The sequence below is a fragment of the Physeter macrocephalus genome, chromosome 18 (genome assembly GCF_002837175.3).
Source record: "Physeter macrocephalus isolate SW-GA chromosome 18, ASM283717v5, whole genome shotgun sequence".
NCBI lineage: Eukaryota > Metazoa > Chordata > Mammalia > Artiodactyla > Physeteridae > Physeter > Physeter macrocephalus.
Window position 1 is genome coordinate 49,406,964 of NC_041231.1, and position 22,856 is coordinate 49,429,819.

Here is a 22,856-nt window from a genome sequence, read left to right on the forward strand (position 1 = left end):
TGAGAGAAGTAAAGAGAGTTCAAAGCCAGAGTAGACACACTAGGTATTTATAGAAAAAGCAAGCCCCACTGAAGAGAAGTTCTCATTAAAAAAAAAAAAAATTGTAAGCCACACGAAGAAGAATAGTTTCAAGCCACACATGAGGAAGAGTATGTACACAATAAATAAGTGAATTGGTATCCCTAAATAATAAAGAAAAACATGAAAGACGTTATCAGTCTTTATAAATGATGAGGGGGAAAATAAAGAAGAGAAACCATCATGGAAGAAGTGAGTACTGTGAGAACACCTGAAGTTAAGTCAGCTACCCAGGGTGACGTAACTATTAAGTGGTAGCCTTGGGCTCCTCATGGTGGTTCTCGTACGTGCTCGCCTATGGGTTACTGGCGTAAATGCGAAGAGTCTATTGGACACCCCAGAGCAGTGGCTAAAGTGGGTTTGGAGAGAGGGTGGATTCGTCTCCTGTTACTCACGCTGTCCTCTGGCCCACAGAGCTCCAGCACTGGATGTGTCCTCCCGCCATGGCCGCCACCACCTCTCCTCTGCCACCCACCACCAAGGTGGCCAGTTCTGAGGACAGCAGCTCCTTCTATGACTATGAGTACTACCTGGACGGCGTGGCCTTCATGCTCTGCAGGAAGGACGAGGTGCTGTCGTTCGGCAGAGTCTTTCTGCCACTCTTCTACGGCCTGATCTTTGTGCTGGGCCTGGGTGGGAACCTCCTTCTCTTAGTGGTCTTGCTCCGGTATGTGCCTCGAAGGCGGATGACCGAGATCTATCTGCTGAACCTGGCCATCTCCAACCTCCTGTTTGTGGTGACGCTGCCCTTTTGGGGCATCTCTGTGGCCTGGCATTGGGTCTTTGGGAATTTCTTATGCAAGGTGGTGAGCACCCTCTACACCATTAACTTGTACAGTGGCATCTTCTTCATTAGCTGCATGAGCCTGGACAAGTACCTGGAGATTGTTTGCACTCAGCTCCACCACCGGCGGAGGACCCGGGCCAAGAGCCTGCTCCTTGCAGCTGTCCTGTGGGCTGTGGCCCTGGCTGTCTCCATCCCCGACATGGTTTTTGTGAGGACGCATGAAAACGCCCCAGGCACGTGGGACTGCTTTGCGGATTTTGGGGGGCATGGGACCATCTGGAAGCTCTTCCTCCGCTTCCAGCAGAACCTCCTGGGGTTTCTCCTCCCCCTCCTTGCCATGATCTTCTTCTATTCCCGCATTGGCTCTGTCCTAGTCAGGCTGAGGCCCCCAGGCCAGAGCCGGGCTCTGAGGATGGCCATAGGCCTGGTGGTGGCCTTCTTTGTGCTGTGGTTCCCGTACAACGTCACCTTGTTTCTGCACTCGCTGCTGGACCTGCAAGTCTTTGGGGACTGCAAGGTCAGCCAGCACGTGGACTACGCGCTGCAGGTGACAGAGAGCATCGCCTTCCTCCACTGCTGCTTCACCCCCGTCCTCTATGCGTTTTCCAGCCGCCGCTTCCGCCAGTACCTCAAGGCTTTCCTGGCCACTGTGCTCAGACGACACCAGGTTCCTTACCTTGCCCAGGCCCCACCGTCCAGCTATTCTGAGAGTAGTAGGCTCAGTGGCCAAGAAGATATAACTGGCATGAATGACCTCGGGGAGAGGCAGGCTGAGGACTCCCCCAACAAGGGGGACGCGGGGAAAAATTCAGCCTGAGTGGCCACACCACAGTCCATGAGAGCAGATGGGACCCAGCTCAGCTGCGCATCCACCAAAGTCCTCCCTTCAGAGGTCTCAGTGACCATGTTGCTAAACCAGTCAGTTCTTGGTCCTCAGCCATCAGCAGCGTTCGCTGTCTCCTGTCTTCTCCCTCCTCTTTCTCCACTGCCTTCCAGGACTCCATACTCTCTGGCCTGAATGGCTGCCGTAGTTGCCCAGCTGACCTCTGTGCTTCCTAGCCTCATGCTCTCTGGTCATCTAATCTACACCCAGCAGCCAGAGTAACCACAACACCCTCAGCCATCTCTTCCATACCCCTCAGAGTAGCCCGAGGCCTGCCACCCACCAGACTGCCGCCTTCCCTGTGGCGCAGCTGGGGAAATATTACTGCAAGATTGTTGACTGTCACAGCCTTGATGGTGGATCCAGGGTCTGGCTGTCAGGAGGGGCTGGAGGTGCTCCACACATGGGAGTCTGCGGGTGGGAGGCAGAGTGAACACGTGTTCCTGGTGGTCCAGGAGCATCTGCCTCCCACGCCCCCTCTCAGGAGCCTTCAGGGCTCCCTAGACCCTGCGCTATCAAGTCCAGAACATTTGTCCAATTTAAGGCTGGAGCTTTCACAATTAGAATCCCATACACCGTTTCACCCTTGTACTCCTTCGCCTCCCTTTTCATTTCCTGGTTGCCACACCCATTGTTCTTTCCTGCACGTTCCCGTCTTTGCTTTTGCGCTTTCCGGCTCCCTTATGGAACAGGGATCATTTTCCAGCCAGGTATCCCCTCACCCTTGTCGTGTAACTGAATCCTACTTGCTCTGGGAAACCACTCCGGGGTCACTCTGCCCTGTGCTTTGGGTGGAGGTTGGGTAGAGAATGGGTCTTTGACCAGTGACGACCTTATGTTTCCCTGGCACAGTGATTCATTTATGGATGGGCATATGACCCAGGCAGAGCTTGTGAAATGTCACTTGACTAGAGCATGCTAGAACAGAGGCATGAAACTGAAGCCAAGGGGATGTGAGGTCTGGAGCTGCTCCCTCGTTGGCTCGAAGTTCAGAAGGTGAGGTGACAGCAGTGAGTGAGCAGATCCTGGGGGCAGCGCTCGAGCCCTAGGATCACGGCACGGCTGAAGCTCATCCCAAGCCTGGACTTGACGGTGACACGAACCAATAAATTCCTTTCCAGTTTGGGGTGGTGGTGTTTTGTTACTTGCGATCTAAGGATTCCTGACGGATATGCCCTGCCTGGGTGCTTCATGTCTGCCACGGACGGCATCCTTCCTGCCCACTGACATGTCCACTGAGAAGCCTTTCCCCAGGGAGCCCCTGGCCTACAGTGCCATCTCTTTTTCCTGAGCTTCTAAAGCATCACTGCTTTCTCCTACCTCCCAGAGCCACCTGGCACAACCTGCCATGTCCTGCCGTGTCTGTCCTGCAAAACCCAGCACAGAGCCTGGCAGACAGTAGTGTTCAGAAGGAAACCTTTAGATGCATAGAATGGAGACCAGCAGGACATATGGCTGGGTGAACGTAAGCTCCAGGGAAACAGGGACTCTGCCTAGTGTAAAATCTGCATCGCCCATGCTTCAGTCAGTGCTGGGAATGTAGTAGGTGCTCACTACCTTTTTTTTTTTCTTTGAATGAATAGCTGGATGGATAGAGAATTGAGCAGGTGGTCAGTATCCTGCCCACTCTTTCTTCTCTTCCCCTGAGCTTGGATGGTCTGGTCACAGCACATGTGTCATGAGCAGGGCTGTCCCTGGATGTTGCCTGAGTTGACCTGGCTGAGTTTTCCCACTGTGTCTCAGCTCTGGCGCCTCTGATTCTCTCTCCCCAAGGCCCCAGATTCCCCACTGTCAGGAAGGACTGTGAGCCCACTCAGTCCCCTGGGAAATGAAGATCCTCTGGATATGAAGGTGGTGGTTTGTTTGAGGATGTGGTGGTGACGTTCTATTTTAGAGCTCTTGAAATCTTGCCCGACAGGGGACCTCAGTCCTGCCCACATGGCAGCCTGACTGGTGAGATACAGCCTGAGCCGTACTCGTAGGATCTAGGTTCCCAGAGTCTCTGACTTGGTACCCATGACACACAGGTGGGATGGGACAAGGTGTGCCAGGCAAGGGACACCCAGCAGGGCTTGTCACCAGCATTGGTGGATTTGCATGTGTGCGTGTGGGTGGTCTGTGTGCGTGTGTCTCTGTTGCTGCTGGCGCTGTGTGGAGCACCTATGCCTGTGTATATGGATCTAGCATGAATGTGTCGCTGTGTCCATGTGGGTCTGAGTATGTGCCCGTGGGTTTTCCGTGTGTTCCTATGTGCCTTTCTCCGGCTGCGTAAGTGTGGGTGTGTGCTCTCCGTAAATAACAGGGGTATAAGACGTAGTGCCCTGAAGCCTGTGCCTAAAGGGGAGGAGAAGGCCTGGCTGCAGGTGGCCCATTGGTCCCTCTCACTTTCCAGTTGCCATACACCACAGCTGACCACAGTGAGGGCTCTGAGTGTGGCACAGTTTGCTAGAAGGCTTGCTGGCACTGGTCAGGGAGTGCATTGGAGGTTGGCTCTCATACACAGGTGAGGATGGAGAGAGCCAGGACAGTGCCCTCTCCATCCTGACCTGACTTCCCAGCCTGGACCTTGGTTTCTCCTGCCACTCTCTGTCCACCCCGAGGCTTGGCTTCCTGTCTGCACTGCCCAACATACCTGTATTTCCTACCTCAGGTCTGAGGAAAGCCCCCAGGACTCTCTTGGCTCTCAGGCTCTGAGGCAAGGGAGACTCTCCCGCCCGGCTGAGCCAGGGGGAAGGGCGGGCATGGCTCTGCTTGGGAACAGGGCTGCCCACCCTCCACCTTGTGAAGTGTGGTGTGAGCGTTCACAGCAGTTACTGCCTATAGAAAAATATCTATTTTACTAGGGGCCTGCCATTCCACCACTGGCACGTCATTCCTGATCTTGCTTTGTTATAAGCTATCCTCAGAGAGGATACACAGAGGGAGAAAAAATTTGGTGCAGAAATGAGGGGTTCGCAGACAGAACCGCTGCGTGAGGACAGGCAGCGACTAGATGCGTCCTTGTGGGTCTGTCTTTTCGCTGCCCCGAGGCCTCTGCCGGGGCAGGAAGGGTGCCCTTGTGGAGGGTGTGTCCAGCAGTCCCCAGGCCAGGGGGAATACAACTATCGGTGGCACGGGCCCCTCCCCTGCCAGCAGGTGGGCATGGGCTTCCACGTGCACAGGCTAATCCTGGCTGCTCGCCACTTCCTGGGGGGAGGGGGGCTGTGGTTATGGTGGACATCCCTGACTGTGGGATGGTACACTCGTCTTCACCTCACACCTGACCCCCCTGAGGCTTCCCTCGGTCCCAGGCAGACCCTCAAGCCGATCACAGGATCCATGAAGTTCCTGGGGCGTCTGCACGTGGTCACTCCCAGCTGAGGCCTCTTTGTCCTGACTTAGTGGGCTTGGGCCCACAGCCCCGTCCCAGCCTGTCCATAGGCCTGGCTCCTGGTCCACAGTCCTCTGGGTGTGTGGAAAATGAAGGGATGCAGCACCCAGGTCCGGGCAGGGCCAAGGAGGTGCGGGGAAGCCCTGTGTCTTTATCCCTGTTCCCTCACCTGCTCTGGCACAGGGCCTGGCTGCGTGGAGGAGGGTGCTGGTAAGCTGCCCAGAGACACCTCCTGGCCTCCAAGGCCCCTTCTCCCTCTCCTGTGCTCCCCATGGGGCTCTTCTCCTTGCACCCCTGGCCCTTGTGGAAGGGGCTCAGATGCCTGGCTTCTCCTAGCCAGTCAGAGCTCTATCAGGCTCCAGGCAGATGTCACCATTTGGGGGCAGCTAGACCCAGAAGAAGGCAGGTCCCAGGCCAGAGTCACACAGCTAGAGAGGACAGACTCCTGTCCCCGGCCCGGCCCCTGCCCACTCTAACAGCCTGTTATCCTGGCCAAACTCGGGGCGAAACAGGCAACCTTAAGACAAAGGAAGAGGCCAGTCAGAGGTGTAGGGTTGGGGTAGCAGAGAGAAGCCCCCTGGGTGGTCCCTGCAGGGGGTCCATGCTGCCTGGGCCTCCCTTCTCCAGGACCCTCTATCAGCTCCCATGGTCACTACCCTTCCTATCCCAGCCCCAGCCAGGGCCCTGCCGTCAGCCCGCTGCAGCTCTGGCAGTAGCACCCTCTCACTCTCTCCCAGCCCTGGTAAGCACGCCTGGCAACAGGGATTGTCTCCATTTCACAGGCCGGAAAGCTGAGTGAAGGTGGGAAGGGAAGGAAATTATTTGAGGACATGAAGTAAATTAGCTGAGTCTGGAAGTCATGTTTCTGGAATTTAATCTACATTTAGGGAATTGGGGTCAGAGATGAAGGAATAAGATACCAAGCCCTATGGGCTCCAGTCTGGAGCAGGGGGCAGGAGGCAGAAACCAGGACACGGAAAGCAATGACATAACAGATGTGCTGTGATACACTCAGTGGTAGGGGAGATCCAGGGGATGGAGGCCATTTCTGGCCAGAGGATGGGATGGGCGAGGTTCAAGAAAGCTTCCGGGAGTAGCTCGCACCAGGGTTAACAGTGAAAGCGAGCCCTGTACTTTACAGACAGTTCCATTGGAGAAAGTTGCCAAAGTTGAATTGCACTGGATTGAAAATTTGGAGACCAACTGTGGCAAAACTTAAATGTCAGGTGTGTGGAGGTGATGGGGAGCCAGAAAAGTAAAAGGGGGACACCCAGAGGTGCTTTTGGAAAAAAAAAGTCTCTGGCAGCAGGGTAAACGGAGGGCCCACAGGCCCCACGTGGAGAGAAAAGTCGAGTTCTGAGCTATGAGAAGGGCAGCGGGGGGTCGGTGGGGGAAAGGGGGTGGACAAGGTTCAGTGGCACCACAGGGGGTCAGGCTGACAGAACTCTCTCCCTATGGGGGAGAGAAAGGGAGGAACCAGTGTGTCTCCTCTGTATCTGCCTCGGGGGATGGGGTGGATTGTGGTGTCCCGAGGAAAGAGAGGCAGGGAAATCAGGAGAAGCAGCTGGTTCAGGGCAGAGGTTGGGGGGACAGATGCTGAGTTCTGTGTGGGCCGAACTGAGTCAGAGGTGCTGTGAGACCCCTGTGGGGAGATTGGGGGTCTGGAGGTAGCAGAGAGCTCTAAGCCCAGCGATGGTTGTGGAAACCAAGTGAGGGGTTGAGATCACCCCAAGGTAGGGGTGCAGAGGGGAGAGGAGGGCACGGAGGAGGGACCTTGAACAACTCCTACATGAAAGGCAGCCCTTCTCTAGAGCTGCTCTATCCAATACAGAAGCCACTAGCCCCACGTGGCTATTGAGCACTTAGGATGGGGCTAGTCTGAACTGAGATGTGCTCAGTATCAAGGGTTAAAAAGTACATACCAGATTTTGAAGGGAAAAAGAAATGTAAAAATATTTCATTAATACCTTTATATTGACTCCCTGTTGAAATGCTAATATTTTAGATATATCAGGTTAAGTAAAATACAGTATAAAAATGAATTTCACCTCTTTCTTTTTACTTTTTAAAAACTGTTTCAACTAGGAAATTAAGAATTATGCGTGTGGCTTGCCTCTTACTGCTGTAGGATGACACTGTCCTAAACCCTGAATTCCACAGGATGTGGAATAAGTGTTGAGGAAAAAAAAAGCAGAGTGGGAGGCTGGAGACTAACGTTTGCAAGATGCTGCATTGCCCACCGTAACCAGTGTCTATACTGCAGGACTTGTCAAGGCATGTATTAGCCCCCAAACTGAGTTGCCCACAGATATTTCCCCTTCCCTGGACTTCCTGTGAGAGGCAGTTTCTGCAGAATCCACTGTGGGAGACAGTGTTTTAAAGAGAAAAGAATAAGCCTGTGAGGTGCCTAGAAGGAGGCCAAAGAGCAGAGAGGGCAAGCAGGTCAGAGGAAGGGGTGGTCTGGGGCTTCAGAGGGGTGAGAGGAGGTGGAGACCCCAAGGGAACCCCCTAGTCAGGCCTGCGGCCACCTGGGCAGAGCTCACTGCACAGGCGCAGGCGGTAGCGGAATCGCACCTCGTGGCTGGGCTGTGTGGTGCCAAAGCCCCAGCGCTGGGGGTCCACGGGTGGCACAGGTGTGTCGGGGTCCACCAGCTCCAGGTCAAAGTGTGTGACCATGAGCAGGACAAAGAGCTTCATCTCGTTGAGGGCCAAGAACCTGCCAGGGCAGATGGAGACACCCGAGCCCCATGGCATGGTGTAGTGGTGGATCTTCTTGCCTGCCTTGTAGAAGTCTACTTTTCGGCTGCCGCCGGGGGTGAGGAAGCGATCGTACTTGAAGGTGGTGGGCTTGGAGTGGATGTCGGGGTCCATGTGTACTGAGAGATAAGGGAAGAGGGCCAGGATGTCTCCATCACGGAGGAGGTACTCCTGCCCACTGGCCATCTTCAGGCTGTGGTCACCGTTCACCACCCTGAGGAGGGTCGGCGCGGCCCCCAGCCGCAGTGTCTCTTCCATCACGCTGTCCAGCACCGGCATGCGGTGCAGGGCACCGACCTTAAAGTTGAAGGACTGCTTGGCCTCCAGCCTGGCCTCGCCCAGGACCTGGGTGGCCTCCTCCCTCACAGCCCTCATGGCTTCTGGATGCTTCAGGAGGAACAAGAGGGCCCAGAAGGAGGTAGGCCCTGTGTTACCCTGGGAGGCCCAGAGCATCATGAAGTTGAACTTGTCCTGCATGGCTGGGGTGACTCCCTGCTCCCTCAGAAACTGAAGCATATAGGTGATCCAGTTGCTTATGCCGTACTTCTCCATGTTGTGTTCCACAGAGAGCGTCTTATGGAAGAGACGCTGGAGCCGGCCCACTTCCAGCCACTCCCGGGGCCCCAGCAGGGAGTAGACAAACCTGGGGAACAGGCGGTCGAACTTGCGGAACTGCACGAATAATTCCTCTGCCTGTTGCAGGTCCTGCTCCTTGTCCTTTGTGTAGCCGAACAAGCTCAGGTAGCCGGCCTTGAACAAGATGTTGTAGCAGAAGTGAAAGAGGCCATCCTCACGCCAGCTACTGGCATCCAGACTGGGGCCCGTGGGCCCCAGCATAACCAAGGACAGGCTGTCCAGCATGGCTTTGTTGAGCTCCTCCAAGCCATCCCCCATGAGGTGCTTGGTGCTGGCTGAGTGTATCATCTGGTAGTCTCCCTGCATGGAGCGGTATCCAAATACCTTTAGCACCAGTTTTTCCGCATACTCCACAAAGTCTAGTCTTCTCCGCGTATCCTTGAGGATGGGGCCAAAGGAGAGAGGGTCCATGACAAAGGTGAAGTACCGGCCCCCTAGCTGCACCGTGAATATGTCCCCGTGTTTAGCCCGCATGTGCTTCAGAAATTCAAACATATTCTTCCGGAAAGCCATAGTATGGCCCAGCCAGGGCACGGAGCCCTTATCCAGAGGGGGCTCCTTGGGTCTTTGTTGCCGGAGCAGCTCCTGCAGGCACAGGTACCCCACAGCAGCCACCATCAGAGCTCCCAGCACCAGACCCCAGAGCACCATGGCTGTGCTCTTCCAGGTTGAGTTCTTGACACGTTGTTCTCTGGGTGCCAGAGAGTTTGGGAGGTCTTGACAAGTTGAGGGTAGAAAAATCTGTCCACCTGGACCTTGCCCGGTGACTGTAAGTTACAGTAAATAACCCTGGCGTGACAGTACCCGGGAGCAACACGTTCCCCTGGATTTTGTTAGGACCTTGCCATGTGGGAGGAGGAGGCGGGACTAGGAAAAAGCCCAGAAGGAAACCTCTAGCTATGGTCACAGCCCCCTCACCAGCTTCAGGCTTTGTTCTGCCCTTTTCAGACCCAGCTCCAGCATCTTCTCTGCCAAGCCTTCCTTGACTCCATCCTCACCCCCGTGACTTACTGATTATTCACTCCTTTATTTACTCATGAATTCATGTGTTCATTAATTTGCTAGTTCATTCAGCAGAAATGCACCGAGCACTTACTAAGTTTCACATCCACCTCTTCCTTTATCTTTAAAAGACCCACAGAACCTCCCAGACAGAGGACCCTTCAAGCACAGGCTCAGACTTCAGTCTCCAAGCCTCTCGCCAATTGGCTTGCATACTTCTCTAGCAAGAAATACAGACTGGGAATCTTGGAATTATGAAATGTCAGAGATGATAGGGACTTCAAACAAACTGTTTCATTTTACAATAAGGATCTAGGTTCAGAGTGTAGTGGGGACTTTTTCTGACACCTGCTCTAGCTTGGGTGACGTGAGTGGACAGTTTACTGGGGATCTTCTGTGAGATGTCAGGCCAGGTCCCTGCCCGCAGGCCCAAGAAGGAGAAAGCTGTGCCGCTGACTCTAAGGGTTTAGTCAAGCAACCTAGCTCATTGTTGCAATAGGTGATGAGGTTCAGACTCGATTCAACCATTTCTGATAACCCCCAAGTTACTCTTTAACTTCCTAAATGACCTGCAAACAGGGACTTTGTCTCCTCAGACGACCATAAGATTCCTACATCCCCTCTTGAGGGAGCTCCCTTTGCCTTGTGCAGCTCCTCCCAGCAGGAAGCTGAAAACATCCACACTCTGCCGCCATGAAGTACTCTCTGATTGCTCATGGCAACCACAGCAAGTACTCAGCTCCACCAACTCTAAGGCCTTAGAATATGGTCAGAAAGGGATTTCCCGGAACTTCCCTGGTGGTGCAGTTGTCAAGAATCCGCCTGCCGATGCAGGGGACACGGGTTCTATCCCTGGTCTGGGAAGATCCCCACATGCCGCGGAGCAACTAAGCTCGTGCGCCACAACTACTGAGCCTGCGCTCTAGAGCCCGCGAGCCACAACTACTGAAGCCCACGGGCCTAGAGCCCGTGCTCCGCAACAAGAGAAGCCACCGCGATGAGAAACCCGCGCAGCGCAACAAAGAGTAGCCCCAACTAGAGAAAGCCCGTGCGCAGCAACGACGACCCAACGGAGCCAAAAATAAATAAATAAATAAATTTTTTAAAAAATAAAAAAAGAAAGGGAATTCTCTGGTGATACAGTTGTTAGGACTTGGTGCTTTCACTGCGGTGTCCTGGGTTCAATCCCTGGTCAGGGAACTAAGATTCTGCAAGATGTGCAGCCAAAAAAAAAAAAAAAAAAAAAAAAAAATATATATATATATATATATATATATATATATAAAATCAGAAACTGTTGGTCAACTCCAAAAAGCTGAACTTTGTCCCTCAGTTGTTAATGGATGGCAGCACCATATTACATTCATTCTCACCTTCGTTTATTCATTCACTCACATCCACTCATCCATTCATTTCCCCCTTTCTTGGAACAGCACCTTCTAGCCATTCAACAGATATTTACTGTGCACTCAATTGCCAGACATTTTGCTACAACCCTAAATGAGATAGACCCTGTCCCTGCCCTGTTGGAGTTTATGGCCTTGACCGAAGAAGCATATCATCACAATTGTGTTAAGTGCTGCAAAGAAGGGCAGAGTGGGAGGCTTCCCTGGTGGCGTAGTGGTTAAGAATCCACCTGCCAATGCAGGGCACACAGGTTCCAGCCCTGCTCCGGGAAGACCCCACATGGCACAGAGCAACAAAGCCAGTGTGCCACAATTACTGAGCCTGTGCTCCAGAGCCCGCGAGCCACAACTACTGAGCCCACGTGCCCCAACGACTGAAGCCTGCACGCCTAGAGCCCGTGTTCGGCAACAAGAGAAGCCACTGCAATGAGAAGCCCGCACACCGCAATGAAGAGTAGCACCCGCTCGCCGCAACTAGAGAAAGCCTGCGCACTAAGACCCGACGCAGCCAAAAATAAATAAATTAATTAAATAAAATTTTTTTTAAAAAAGGGGCAGAGCGGGAAGGAGGGTGGGGAGTCAGGGAGGCCACACTGATCAGGTGGTAATTAAGTGGAGACCCGGAGGACAAGGCCAGGTCAATGTGTGCTGTGTGTAAGGGTGTAGGGGGACGTGCTTCTAAGGCATGTGGCAGGGTCGTTCCAAGGGAGCCTATGTGGCCGGAGTGCTCAGAGGAGGGGGAAGAGTCTCCAGCTCAGTGCGGTTTCTGGCTTTGACCCATCACGCTGCACTGAGCCCTTCCCACGCCAGCAGGTCCAGCCACCCGTTCGTCTGGCTCCGGGCCACTGAAGGGTGGCCAGATGGACCAGCAGGTGGAGGCTGGCCTGCCCCTGGGAAATCGGCCCACGCGGCTGCCCTCCCAGTCCTCTGGAATGGCCGGGGCCCAGCGGGGCAGAGTGAGGACCGCAGGCCTGCGGCAAATCTCAGCCTTCCCCAAATCTCAGCCTTCCCCACTCCAGCCACACCTCCGGGTGAGGGTGGGGGCGGAGTCACCATGGTGAGCGGGGCAGTCGAGGAGGATCAACGATCAGCATAGGCGACCTCCGGGCCTGCTAGAGCGGTCTTGGGGCCTGAGGGCCGGAAAGGCGGTGACGTACCTCCGTCCCCCGCCGCCTCCGTAAAGGCGTCTTTAGGTAGGCGCCGCAGGGAGTTCTCAGTCCGCAGGCGCCGTCTGTCAGTAAGTCGGCGGAGCTTTGCGCAGAGGGCTGTGTGTCTCTCATTTCGTCTGCGGAGCAATCAGTAAGGGAGTGGGGCTGGGGTGGGGGGGTACTTGTCGGAGAGGGCTGACTCCTTCCCTCCCACTGTGATCGGGAGAAGGAAGGCTTTATGATTACGTGCAGCAAGTAAGAACACCAGAGCTCTTTCCCAAAGCAGTGTCACCCTGAACAGCAAAGTTGGGGAAGGTTTAAGCTAATGATACATGCATATTTTCATGCATATTCATGAGGGAGGCTTGAGGGGAGCAGAATTTAGCATAGAATCGGGGCAAAGGTTGACAGAGTCCAAGCTTTAGTTGATTGAATTCAGGAGGGTTGATATCTTAATTCCATCCTCCACCTGGGTGAGGTGGGGGGCCTTAGTTCCTGCAGAGCTCAAAGATACGTTATTATGTATATCCCTTGAGGAACCAGGAGGCTGCCCCAAGGCTGCACTATGGTTTCTTGACTGCTCTTCCCGTGTTTCTGCATTCCCTCCTTTAAGATCATTAATTACTGAGACCTGTTCAAGGGCAAGCGTTGCAGCCAGCTTAGATCACAAAATGGGTTAGGCCAGAATGGGTTCTCAAGAAAGTCATTCTTTGTTCTCTTTCTCAGGGGACCCCCTAACCTATCTGCTTAGACCGCTGCTGTTTCCAACGCGCGCGCGCTGAGAGAAGCCACCACTTAAGGCCACAAGCCTGGGAATTCTCTTATACGAGCCCGTCCTTTCTGTTATCCTTCAACATTTTTTGTGCTTCTCTGTTGCTCACCTCATTTGCACATGACATGGTGGGCCGGAGGGTGGGATGAGTTCTTTTTTTGTTTTTTGGCCGCGCTGTGCGGTATGTTGGATGTGGGGTCTTAGTTCCCCCACCAGGGATGCGCGGAGTCTTAACCACTGGACCACCAGGGAAGTCCCTGGGTTGAGTGCGTTGACCCACAGGGCTCAAGTGGGTTTCTGGTGCCGTCAGATCTCTTGTCTTTTCATTCCATACATGGCCCAGAACTTTAAGCAACTGTGCACTGGCCAAAGAATTCGTTTACCTGCTGTGGTTCCTCTGGGCATGCTCTAGACCTGATACACTGGCTAGCCCTTGAGTCTTGTTTGCCCTTTGTTCCAATTCTGGGTGATATTGACTCCTCCCCCAGTACTAGCCACTTCCTGCCCACTGCCTCACCCCTAGGAGTCAACAGCAGTACCTTTGAAATGGAGATGCAGGGAAAAAAATTACTTCACTCTACCTTTAGATCAGAAAGTAGTCTCATTTAACTTAGAGCTGGGCTTATTTATGGCTCCTCTTCCTCCCTAGCTTTCAAGTTTTCTTTTTTCCAGGAAGAGAAGGAAACCCATCCATAGCACCTGGGTTCTTCACAGCCTGGCCCCAGGTTAATTACCTTACTCCTAGTCTGCATCTCATGTACCAGGTGACAGTGAAGCCAGTGTAGGATTTAAAGGGCAAACCTGGATTCTTGTGTCAACTCTGTCACCAACTCACGACATGATATGGGACATTTCATTTCACCTTTCTGGGCCCTGCCGTTCTGCTATATCAAACAGGAGGCTGAACTTGTGGTAGTTGCCGGCAATGAGATGCCATTATAAAGGTATTGGGCCGTTCATTCACTAAGACGCTAAGAGATTTGAGGGCATTTAGTGGAAGTGAATGAAGGAATAGGATGGGGATTGGAATAATTGACATTGGTGCCTATTCTGTTCATGGCCCTGTGCTGGTCATCCCCATTGCCACCGTGACCACTTATTTTTTTTACCATTTAAGAATTTTACCATTCTTATTTTGAGAATTTCCCATGAGCCAAGAATTACGCCAAATGCTTTACATGTTTTATGCAATCTAGTTCTCATAACCCATATCAGGGATCTCCAGGACCACCTTCACATTCAGAGATTCCCTAGAAGAACTCACAGGACTCAGCATATAGTTTTACTCATGACTAAGATTTATTACAGTGGTGTACTAAGGATACATAGCCAAATCATAAGGGAAAAAGACACACATGGAGTCTGCAAGAATCCATGTACAAGCTTCCTAATGCTTTCTTGAAAGAAGCATTTACAAGAGAAATTAGAAAATACCTTGACATGAATGAAAATGAAAACCAAAACTTATGGCCTATAGTGAAATCAGTACTCAGATGAGAAATTATAGTTGTAACTGGATTTCGTCAGTTATAGAAAATGATTATAATGATCATGAATTATGAGGTGATAACTCCTAAGGTGATTTTACTCACATGTCAGAGGGTGGGAGATGGTCTAGGGTGTTATACGTTTTATAAGTAAGAACTTCTGAGCTAACTAGGGATGAGCTGAAGTGTATAGTGTGGGAAGACATGGGGAGGATTGGGGAAAAGGTGAAGTAATTGTTGCAGAGACTGGTCGTAATGATCATGTGGCTGTGGAAGGAAAGGAACGACCTTGGTTGGGAAGAAGAAAACACCTTAGACTCTGAAGTCAGGGGCAGAGGGGAGGGATCATTCTCAGGTTTAGTCTGTGGGATATCTGGCAGATTTAACCCAGGCTTTTGCCAGCAAATGATCTTAGTTTAAAAACTCTCAGAATCCTCCCAACAGCCATTGACTCCAGAAAGGAACAGCCTCATCAAGAAACAATAGAACAGGATTAACTTTATGGACATTGATGTGATTCCCTTTAGCCTCATACTGTTATGTTGGACTCTCTTGTACATTTTTCACAGATCAGTGATTTTTCTAAATTCTCTAGCATGAATGGTAATGGACAATTGTATTGCCCTGGATTTTTTGCTAGCCAGTTTAGCTGGGATATGTGCCATTGCTAGTTTTTCTTGTCTCACCTGGATTAATGACACATTTAGTTGGCTTGGCTCTGGATGTGGAGCCTGACATGGTCTTTCCTCCAGTGAGCCTGGTTATGCTACTGTGAGTCGTAATCATGGTCACTCTTGTCCAATGCTACCTAAGACAAATGGAATATATTTGGCCCAATCCTCTATCTGTACAATTAATTAGAGTATCTGATGACCTATGTGGTGTCTTATGCTCCCGAGAATTCTTTCTGTGTTAGAAGTTAGGAGGTAAAGTTGGGAAAGGGAGGGGAATGGCTCTACCATGGTGCCCTGGCAATTTCACGCATATCTATATAGACCGTGCAGGCAAAGACTTGAACTATAGCTAATTTGAGTCTTGGCAGATCATCTTGTGTTCATTCCAGAACATGAGAGGATGAGAGGAACTTTACAAGATTTTGAGGCCATCTCCCACCTCTGTCCCTATCCCCGTGGGAGGCTGCCCTGAGACAATGTCATTGCCTCCCAGATTCTGATGAGGTATGAGGCTTTCTGCCCCACTCTCCTCAGGTTATAACTGCAGACTACAACACTGTTTAGCTGCAGTCTAAAATTGTCTCCTCAGCAAGGTGTATCCCACAACCCATGTTGCAGTCATCCAGCCCCCTTTCGTTTCCGTGTCATTGTTTTTGGTGTGTGGGACAAGGACGTGGGGAACTGGGATATTTGGCTACTCTTCCTTTTGCTGTTTATGTAAGTAATACATTATATGAATCTAAAAATGGCATATTATATCTTTACTGGTCAAATCAGTTAGGAGTTGGCCTTGGCCTTGGCCTTGTTTCCTTGTCATTGTTTTTGGTGTGTGGGACAAGGACGTGGGGAACTGGGATATTTGGCTACTCTTCCTTTTGCTGTTTATGTAAGTAATACATTATATGAATCTAAAAATGGCATATTATATCTTTACTGGTCAAATCAGTTAGGAGTTGGCCTTGGCCTTGGCCTTGCCTGCTGCTGTGTGTTTGACAGAAGAACAATAGAGAGAGTAAAAATATATGGTTAATTATGATAAACTATTCCTCTCCTCTTTAGTTTTCTAAAAAATTTTGAACCAAACGCTGATCATAGTCATAAGACACCTCTTTTCAGGTGGATGATGACTTAGTCATCAGTTATCTGAGGGCTCCTTGTTCTGAGCTAAAACTCCCATAATTGTTTTGTCACCAGTTCAGTTTTCTCCATCTGGTCCCAAAGAAAATCATGGGAACATTTTTTTGTATGCTCAACCTTCCTAGTGATCTTCCCCAAGTTAAGAGTCTCTGCTTCCTTCTCAGCACTCACAGACTATCAGCTAGTGTCCTTTTATGAGTTATTCCTGTATCCTCTTAGAAACCAACCAACCAACCAACAAGCCTGGGAGTTCATCTGAGGTCTCCTTTGCTCTGTGACTTTTCATAGGTATGGTATCTGTAAGCTCTCAGTACCTGGGTAGCTATAATGCATCTGAACCTGTAGACTTGAATTCCTGTGAAGCAGACATCATCTTCCTACCTTGTTCACCCAAGAGACTGAATATACAAATGGACAATGGCCAAACCATATAGAACAATAGAACTCTGACCCACAATCTGCAGTAGCCCGTCCAGGAAACCAACCCACTATCTGCAATAACCAGTCCAAGAGTTCAAACTACTATCTGTAGCAATCAGTCCAGGAAGCCAAAATAACCCCTGTAGTAATCAGCCTCAAACAGCCAGAATTTGAATAATGCTTCCCAACCAATCACATAAGGTGCTTTGCTTCTAGTAAGCCCTCATGCCGACAATCTTTAATCAGAGCATACCTGAAGCCTTCCTTTTTTCCTACTACAGAGCTTTCCCACTTCTCTGCCAAATGGAAGTATGGTGGCTGACTTCCTTGCTATAATAAGCTCTGAATAAATAGCCGTCGCTTGTTCTCAGTTGGGAGGTCTTCCTTTATTTCCACAACTTTCTTTAAAAGCATAGCTTCCTGACATGCTGTGTGATGTTAGGTAAGTCTTTTCCTCTCTTTGGGCCTTACTTTCTTCAACTGAAAAACTGGTTCTACATTTAATCATGCTTTTATTCAACAAACATTCTATGCCACTTAAAGAAATTGGGCCCTAAGAGGTGCTAGACGTTGGGCGGATGTTAGAGGCACAAAGATGAACATATCAAGGACATAGTCTGCTCTCTGGGAATGTAGCACTTAGTAAAAGGAGGCAGATATGTGAACAGGCATAGTCAAGTGAACTTAGTAAAAGGAGGCAGATATGTGAACAGGCATAGTCAAGAAGCCGGAATGGCAAGAGTGCTGCAGCCTCTACCTCTCGCATGCAGAGACCTGGCCCACGGAGAAAGTGGGGAGCTGGGCATGGGGCTGGCTGGGGCATGGGGCTGGCTGGGGCTTGGAGCCTGGCTCTTGTTCGGGCTGCTCCCGGGCGGGGGGTGGGGGGCCCCGCTGTGTCAGGCCCGCCCGGGTCTGGCGCGTCCCACCCTGACCCCGGGCAGTCTCCAGTCGGGCCCGGTGAGAGTTGAGCCGGCGCCACGAAGCTGGCTCGGCTCTGCCCAGGGCTCCAGGCCCACATGAGGGGAGGAGAGGAGGCAGTGCGGCTACTGATAAATCGGGATACAGCCCAGAGTGGAGGGCCCGGAGGAACAGGTAGGGGCAGAGTGGATTCGACATCCCCCAGGCTTGCGGCAGCAGGGGAAGCACACGTGCAGATGCACAGGCATGAGCCAATTCTGGGGCAGAGGGGTCCCAGCACAGAGCGCTGCGCGCGGCGACAAATAGCCAGAATTTCCACGACTGGTTTTACAGAGCTGGTTTTGTTTGAGGTGGGTCTTGAGAAGAACACGAGCTTGCAGGAGTAGGAGGAAGGATCTGGATCTTCAGGCCGGGGGTGGAGGGGGGGTGGGGACGGGGGGAGGTGTAGGTCCAAGGATACAGATCTGGGCAAGGAAAGGGTTTGGGTTCATAACGGAGCCGTGACAGTATAGGGCATGAGGGTGGTTTTGCAGGAGATGAAACTTGGGAAGTAAGCTGGGTCCCTGAATGGTGACTGGAATTTTCTGCCATTCAGAGTTGGACTTTTTTAGGCAGGCAAAAGTGAGCCAGCCAAAGTCTCTGAGCCTTGGAATGCTGGGTAAGTTGCTGTGAGAATATTGCTGGGCAAGGACTGATGGGAATGGACCAGAATTGGCCCCTCCATAGTATGGAGATTGAGATCCTGAATGAGTCAGTGGCTGGGAATTATAAGAAGTCTTGATGGCTCCAAGTTAGCACTGTTTGGGTTTCTCAAGGAGGAGAGTGAGAGAGAAAGGCAAGAAAAGAAAAGGTGCAGGAGCTAGGGCTCCCAGAAATACAGAAAAAGGAACATTGAGACTGGGATGTGGGGAAGAAAGAGTAGGGTAGGTGCGTTAGGGAGTGGTCAGAGTTGGGCTCTGCCCTGTTGAGTACAGCCTCTCGAGCAGCCTGAGTGTTCTGAGGGGCCCTTAGCTGCCTCTTTGTCTGGTGGCAGTGACTGGGAGGGAGAGAAGAGCAAGAGTCCTAGACAGGGGCGGCAGGGGTGGCAGGAGTGAGGATAGAAGACAGTGTGCCATAGTAGGTAAGAGCCAGAGAGTCCAACAGGCCTGAGTTCTGTCCCAGCTCTTTAACTCGGGGGATGTTAATCCCTGAGTCTCAGTTTCCCTTCTGTAAAATGGGCCTAATGTCCTTCTCACAGTCTGTGAGGCGTGCCCAGAGTAATATATGTAAAGTGCTTGGCACAGGCTCAATAAATGTCAGTTGCTCTTGTTATCAAGGGTTGGTGACCTCTGAAAGAGGATACACTGTGGAGAAAGGATGGCACTTAGAGCACATATGGGAATGAAAAGGGAAAACTTGCAGAGACTCATGAAAAAGATGAGAGGATGTTTGCTGAAGTAAAAATGAAGAGACATGAGAAGATTGGTAGCTGATCCCTTATATCTTTGTAAGTAGGGGGCAAAAATCTGTTGAGAGTTCCCTTAGACATTCAGAATCCAGAAACTCAGTGGGCATCCCCCCCAGTACCTCTTAGTGCCTGGGTCTACCCAGACTCCAGGCCTGGGTCCTGGGATTGTCCTAGGGCATTTAAACACATGTTGTTTCAGGAGTCAGTGACCTTCGAGGATGTAGCCATCTACTTCTCTGAGAACGAATGGACCGGCCTGACCCCTTCTCAGAGGGCCCTGTACAGGAATGTGATGCTGGAGGATTATGGGGCTGTGGCTTCCCTGGGTAAGGGTCTTTCCCTTTGGACTCTGCCTCTACCCTTGGAATTTCTTGGCTCCTTCTTCCTCAAAGGCTCAGGAGTCTTTGATAACCTCAGTTGAGTGGCAACTTCAGGCTCTTGGATTCTTAATGACCCAACCTTAGTGGTTGCTGGGAAGTAGGAAGTCCTGGTATCAGTTCGGACCTCACATAGGACTTCCTTACCCCCGGCTGAGAGCTTCTGTTCTCCTGACTCATGTGCTGTGGATACAGTGGGAGGAGAGAAGATTCCTGGTGCCCCTCTGAGCCCTCAGTTCCCACCCCCTCAGTTTGGGAGACCCATCCCAATACCAACCATCCTCATGCAGACGTCTAATCTTGAGAGCTCTCAGAGAGGGAGAGCACAAGAAAGGTCAGTTCCTCAAAGAGTGAAGTCATCTATTTGCTCACTCACGCTGTTATTGAGCACCCCTTCCTCTCTGTTTCCTGACCTTTGTGAGCCTCCAGGCCCCTCTCCCCTGGGTCTTCTGTCCCTTTCCCCGGACTTCTTTTTCTTGTTCTCCCTAGTAATTTCCCTTCTTTCCCCTCCCGCCCCTGAAGACACAGGCCTGGGAGGAGCCCTGGGATTGCTCTGTGTCACCCTACTCACCTGCCTGTCCCATTTCCTTCCTGTCAAGCAGCATTTCCATTTCCCAAGCCGGCTCTGATTTTCAAGCTGGGACGAAGCACCATGGAGCTTGGCTCCTCAGGGAGCTCTGGATGGAGAGGGCCCGAGGGGCATCTCCTCAGGTGAGTGAGGATACATGTGCCAGTCATCTGACCAGTTCCCTTGTCTTAATCTTTAAATTGTCATGGGTGTGTGTTCTCTTAACCTAGCGCTGTAGACACCAGTGGGATTCCTTGTTTTCCTCTGTGTTCCCATGGTTTTCCCTCTTCTTGAGTCCTTGCTTTTATTCATCCGGGCTCCTGTGTGCGCCATCTTCATACACCTGTTTTTCCTCTTCCCCATCTCCACTGTTCTTTTCAGGGCCGTTATGTATCTTTACTCCCTGACTTTTCTGTTTCCTTTCTGATCTGAGGTGGCCTTTCTACTTTCCTGGCCTGCTTATAATCTTCCAGCAGAAGATTCAGACTGCCCTTTGGGGTATCTTGGCCATTTTTATCATTAGAAATCAAGAAGTCTAAATAACCCTGAGCCAGATACTTCCTGTTCCTCAGGGATTTCTGGTGGGAAAGCCCTGGCATTTGTTTAGGCCCAACACAGGGCTTCCCTGCTCCTAATTTCCTACTGAGAACTGTGTCCTCTTATTGCCCCCCGGCCCCATTTCATCTTCTTCCCACAGAGGCTCTTCTGTGGGCACAGGTGACTTGAGCTGTGCCCTCAACTTCCTCATTCACACAGTTCCTTGCTGTGTCTGGAAGTCTTTCCATGTTAGGATACCGTTGATTGCAAGTAACAACCCAATTCAAACTGGCTTAAATAAAAAAGAGGAATTTATTGTTTTGTGTAATTGGGAAGTCCACAGGTAGAATGGGCTGCAGGTACATTTGGATCAGAATTTCAGTCTCTGCTCTTCTCTGTCTCCTCGTATGTTGGTTTTGTCTACAGTCTGGCTCCTCTCGTGGTTGTAAGGTGATTGGTAGTTGTAACCAGGACTGTGCTTCTTCACACCGATGGGGAGGAACAGAGCAGGACTTCCTTAGGCTTTAACCATTGTGAATCACAGTCTCAAGTATTGCTCTGCTGCACCATCTTAAGTCTTATGCCGGCTCTAAATCGGTCTCTACAGCCAGGGAAAAGCTGTGCACTGATTGACTTGGCCTGGATTGCTGGTCCCTGAACGGATCTCTCATGTAGTGAGTGGGATGGGATAACCTGTTTGGCGTAGCTCAGCGAGGGCCTGTACCAGGAGCTGGACTTGGGATCATTCTCACGCAAAGGGCCTGGCTGCCCCCTAGTGGAGGAGGGGTAAAATGGATGTAAGGAGGCACCTGCAGTGTCCTCTGCATTCTCTCAGGATCTCAGTACCTACTCTCCCTGCTGCTCAAGGGCATTCTCATCTCTGCTTTAGGCAGAAAGCTAACAGCTAAGTTATTCCTTGAACACAACCCTAACTCCCTGACTTGCAGCAGCCCTCCTTGGAGCTCATGTCCCTACTCAAAGTCTTAAAGAAGAGAATACTCACGAGGCACATAGTCTTTTGCCTCAGCCGCATGAAAGGTCATCATTTTTTTTTTTTGAGTCCTCTCCATATATATATTTATTTATTTAATTAATTTTTTTATACAGCAGGTTCTTATTAGTTATCCATTTTATACATATTAGTGTATATATGTCAATCCCAGTCTCCCAATTCATCACACTGAAAGGTCATCATTTGGAAATTGCAGAATTGATCTGTTTCTTAGGAGGATTTGGATGGGAGTTACAAAGAGACCAATCTTAGCTAAGTCTGAAGAATTTATTGGAGTGGACCTTTGTAAATAGGGGTGTTTATTGTTAGAGTAAGAAGTGACTTCTGGGAATGGCTGAATGAGGCTATGAGGCCATTTCTTATGGATGCCATAGAGAGACCCATTGTTGATCCTTTGTGAAAAGAGAAGGCAGTAGATAAATAGATAGGAAGGAAGGAAAGTAAGAGGTGGTGCTTTCCCACCATAGCCTCAGGAACAGCTCCTTGCAATTCTGTCCTATCCTGATACTTTGCTATGTGAATTGGCTTTCAGCTCCTAGGGGCAGGTGCAGAAGAGACCTTAGTCTTTCCTGTTTCTTCTTGACATTTTAAAATGAGTGATAAGTTTTTGTATATCGGTGAACTGATGGAATCACAACTTCCCTGAACCTCTGTTTCCTATCCTTTATATTCTTATTACTCTCAAGTTTCAGGTTATCTGTTTTACCAGTCTTTCCCCCAACCTTCATTCTCCCCTACCACTTCCGTCTCAGCTCCTTTCCTAATGGGCCCCACTCCTCCAGCTGAGTCAGCCTTATTTATATCTTGATCCTGGCCAGGATATCCATTTCTAAAGCCTGCTGGGATCTCCCATCTTGAGCAGGTGGAAGAGCCATTGAAACCGAAGCTGCAAGGAGAGGGTCCAAGCCTAATTTTTACTGGTAAGTGAGAGGGAAATGAGCACTGTTCTCCCAGTCACACATTTTTCTCCTGTCTTTCCTTTGTAAAATGTTAAAATTCTATTCCATTTATGTTCTAAATAAAAGACCCTCTAAAAATCCCCAAATCAACTAATTAATCAGAGGAAATGTAAACTCTAAACTTCCAGCTTTTATTTGGACAAGTGCAGATAATTAAATTTGGATGGATCTTTCATCTTAGGCTCAAACTGAACAGAGGGCTTACCTATCTGGCTGCAGTGGTCAATCAATGTGTTAAAGGTAAATGCTATATTTTTCTCATTGTGTTCATTGCTAGGGATCAGAAATCAAGTAATATATGGCTCCTATCCTGGAAGGGCTCACAGTCTGATGAGACATTATACAAAAATGTATAATTATAACAAAATGTGATGCTGTAACAGAGATTTGAATAAGACACTATGGAACAAAGAGACACTTTGGCCAACACTGCCTAAAGTAGTTCAGGGAAGCACTTTTCATGGTGGACCTGGTGTTTGGA

The 22,856-nt window shown here is 50.6% G+C and overlaps 3 protein-coding genes across 11 annotated transcripts in view; 2 read left to right on the top strand and 1 right to left on the bottom strand.

The window, feature by feature from the left end:
• The window catches only part of ACKR2 (atypical chemokine receptor 2), a 112,120-nt gene extending 109,238 nt beyond the window's left edge, over window positions 1-2,882 (top strand). For all 9 annotated transcript variants that reach the window (XM_007106779.3, XM_028478525.2, XM_028478527.2 and 6 more), the window contains one exon: window positions 493-2,882. In XM_007106779.3, coding sequence (XP_007106841.1) covers window positions 507-1,682 — 1,176 coding nt within the window. In that variant the 5' untranslated portion in view covers window positions 493-506 and the 3' untranslated portion in view covers window positions 1,683-2,882. The remainder of the gene's footprint in view (window positions 1-492) is intronic.
• A 4,744-nt stretch (window positions 2,883-7,626) lies between these two features.
• Window positions 7,627-9,162, bottom strand: CYP8B1 (cytochrome P450 family 8 subfamily B member 1). The gene has a single exon (XM_007106785.1). The coding sequence runs from the start codon at window positions 9,160-9,162 to the stop codon at window positions 7,627-7,629; it is 1,536 nt and encodes a 511-aa protein (XP_007106847.1).
• A 2,617-nt stretch (window positions 9,163-11,779) lies between these two features.
• ZNF662 (zinc finger protein 662) overlaps window positions 11,780-22,856 on the top strand; it is a 91,876-nt gene continuing 80,799 nt past the window's right edge. Inside the window, 5 exon segments of the mRNA XM_055080003.1 lie at window positions 11,780-11,875; window positions 12,117-12,218; window positions 19,122-19,248; window positions 19,902-19,938; window positions 19,940-20,010. Of these exon segments, the coding sequence (XP_054935978.1) occupies window positions 11,780-11,875; window positions 12,117-12,218; window positions 19,122-19,248; window positions 19,902-19,938; window positions 19,940-20,010 (433 nt within the window).

What these genes read in the sequence shown, in the direction of transcription:
- CYP8B1 (XM_007106785.1), bottom strand. Translation starts at nt 9,162, where the DNA reads ATGGTGCTCTGGGGTCTGGTGCTGGGAGCTCTGATGGTGGCTGCTGTG.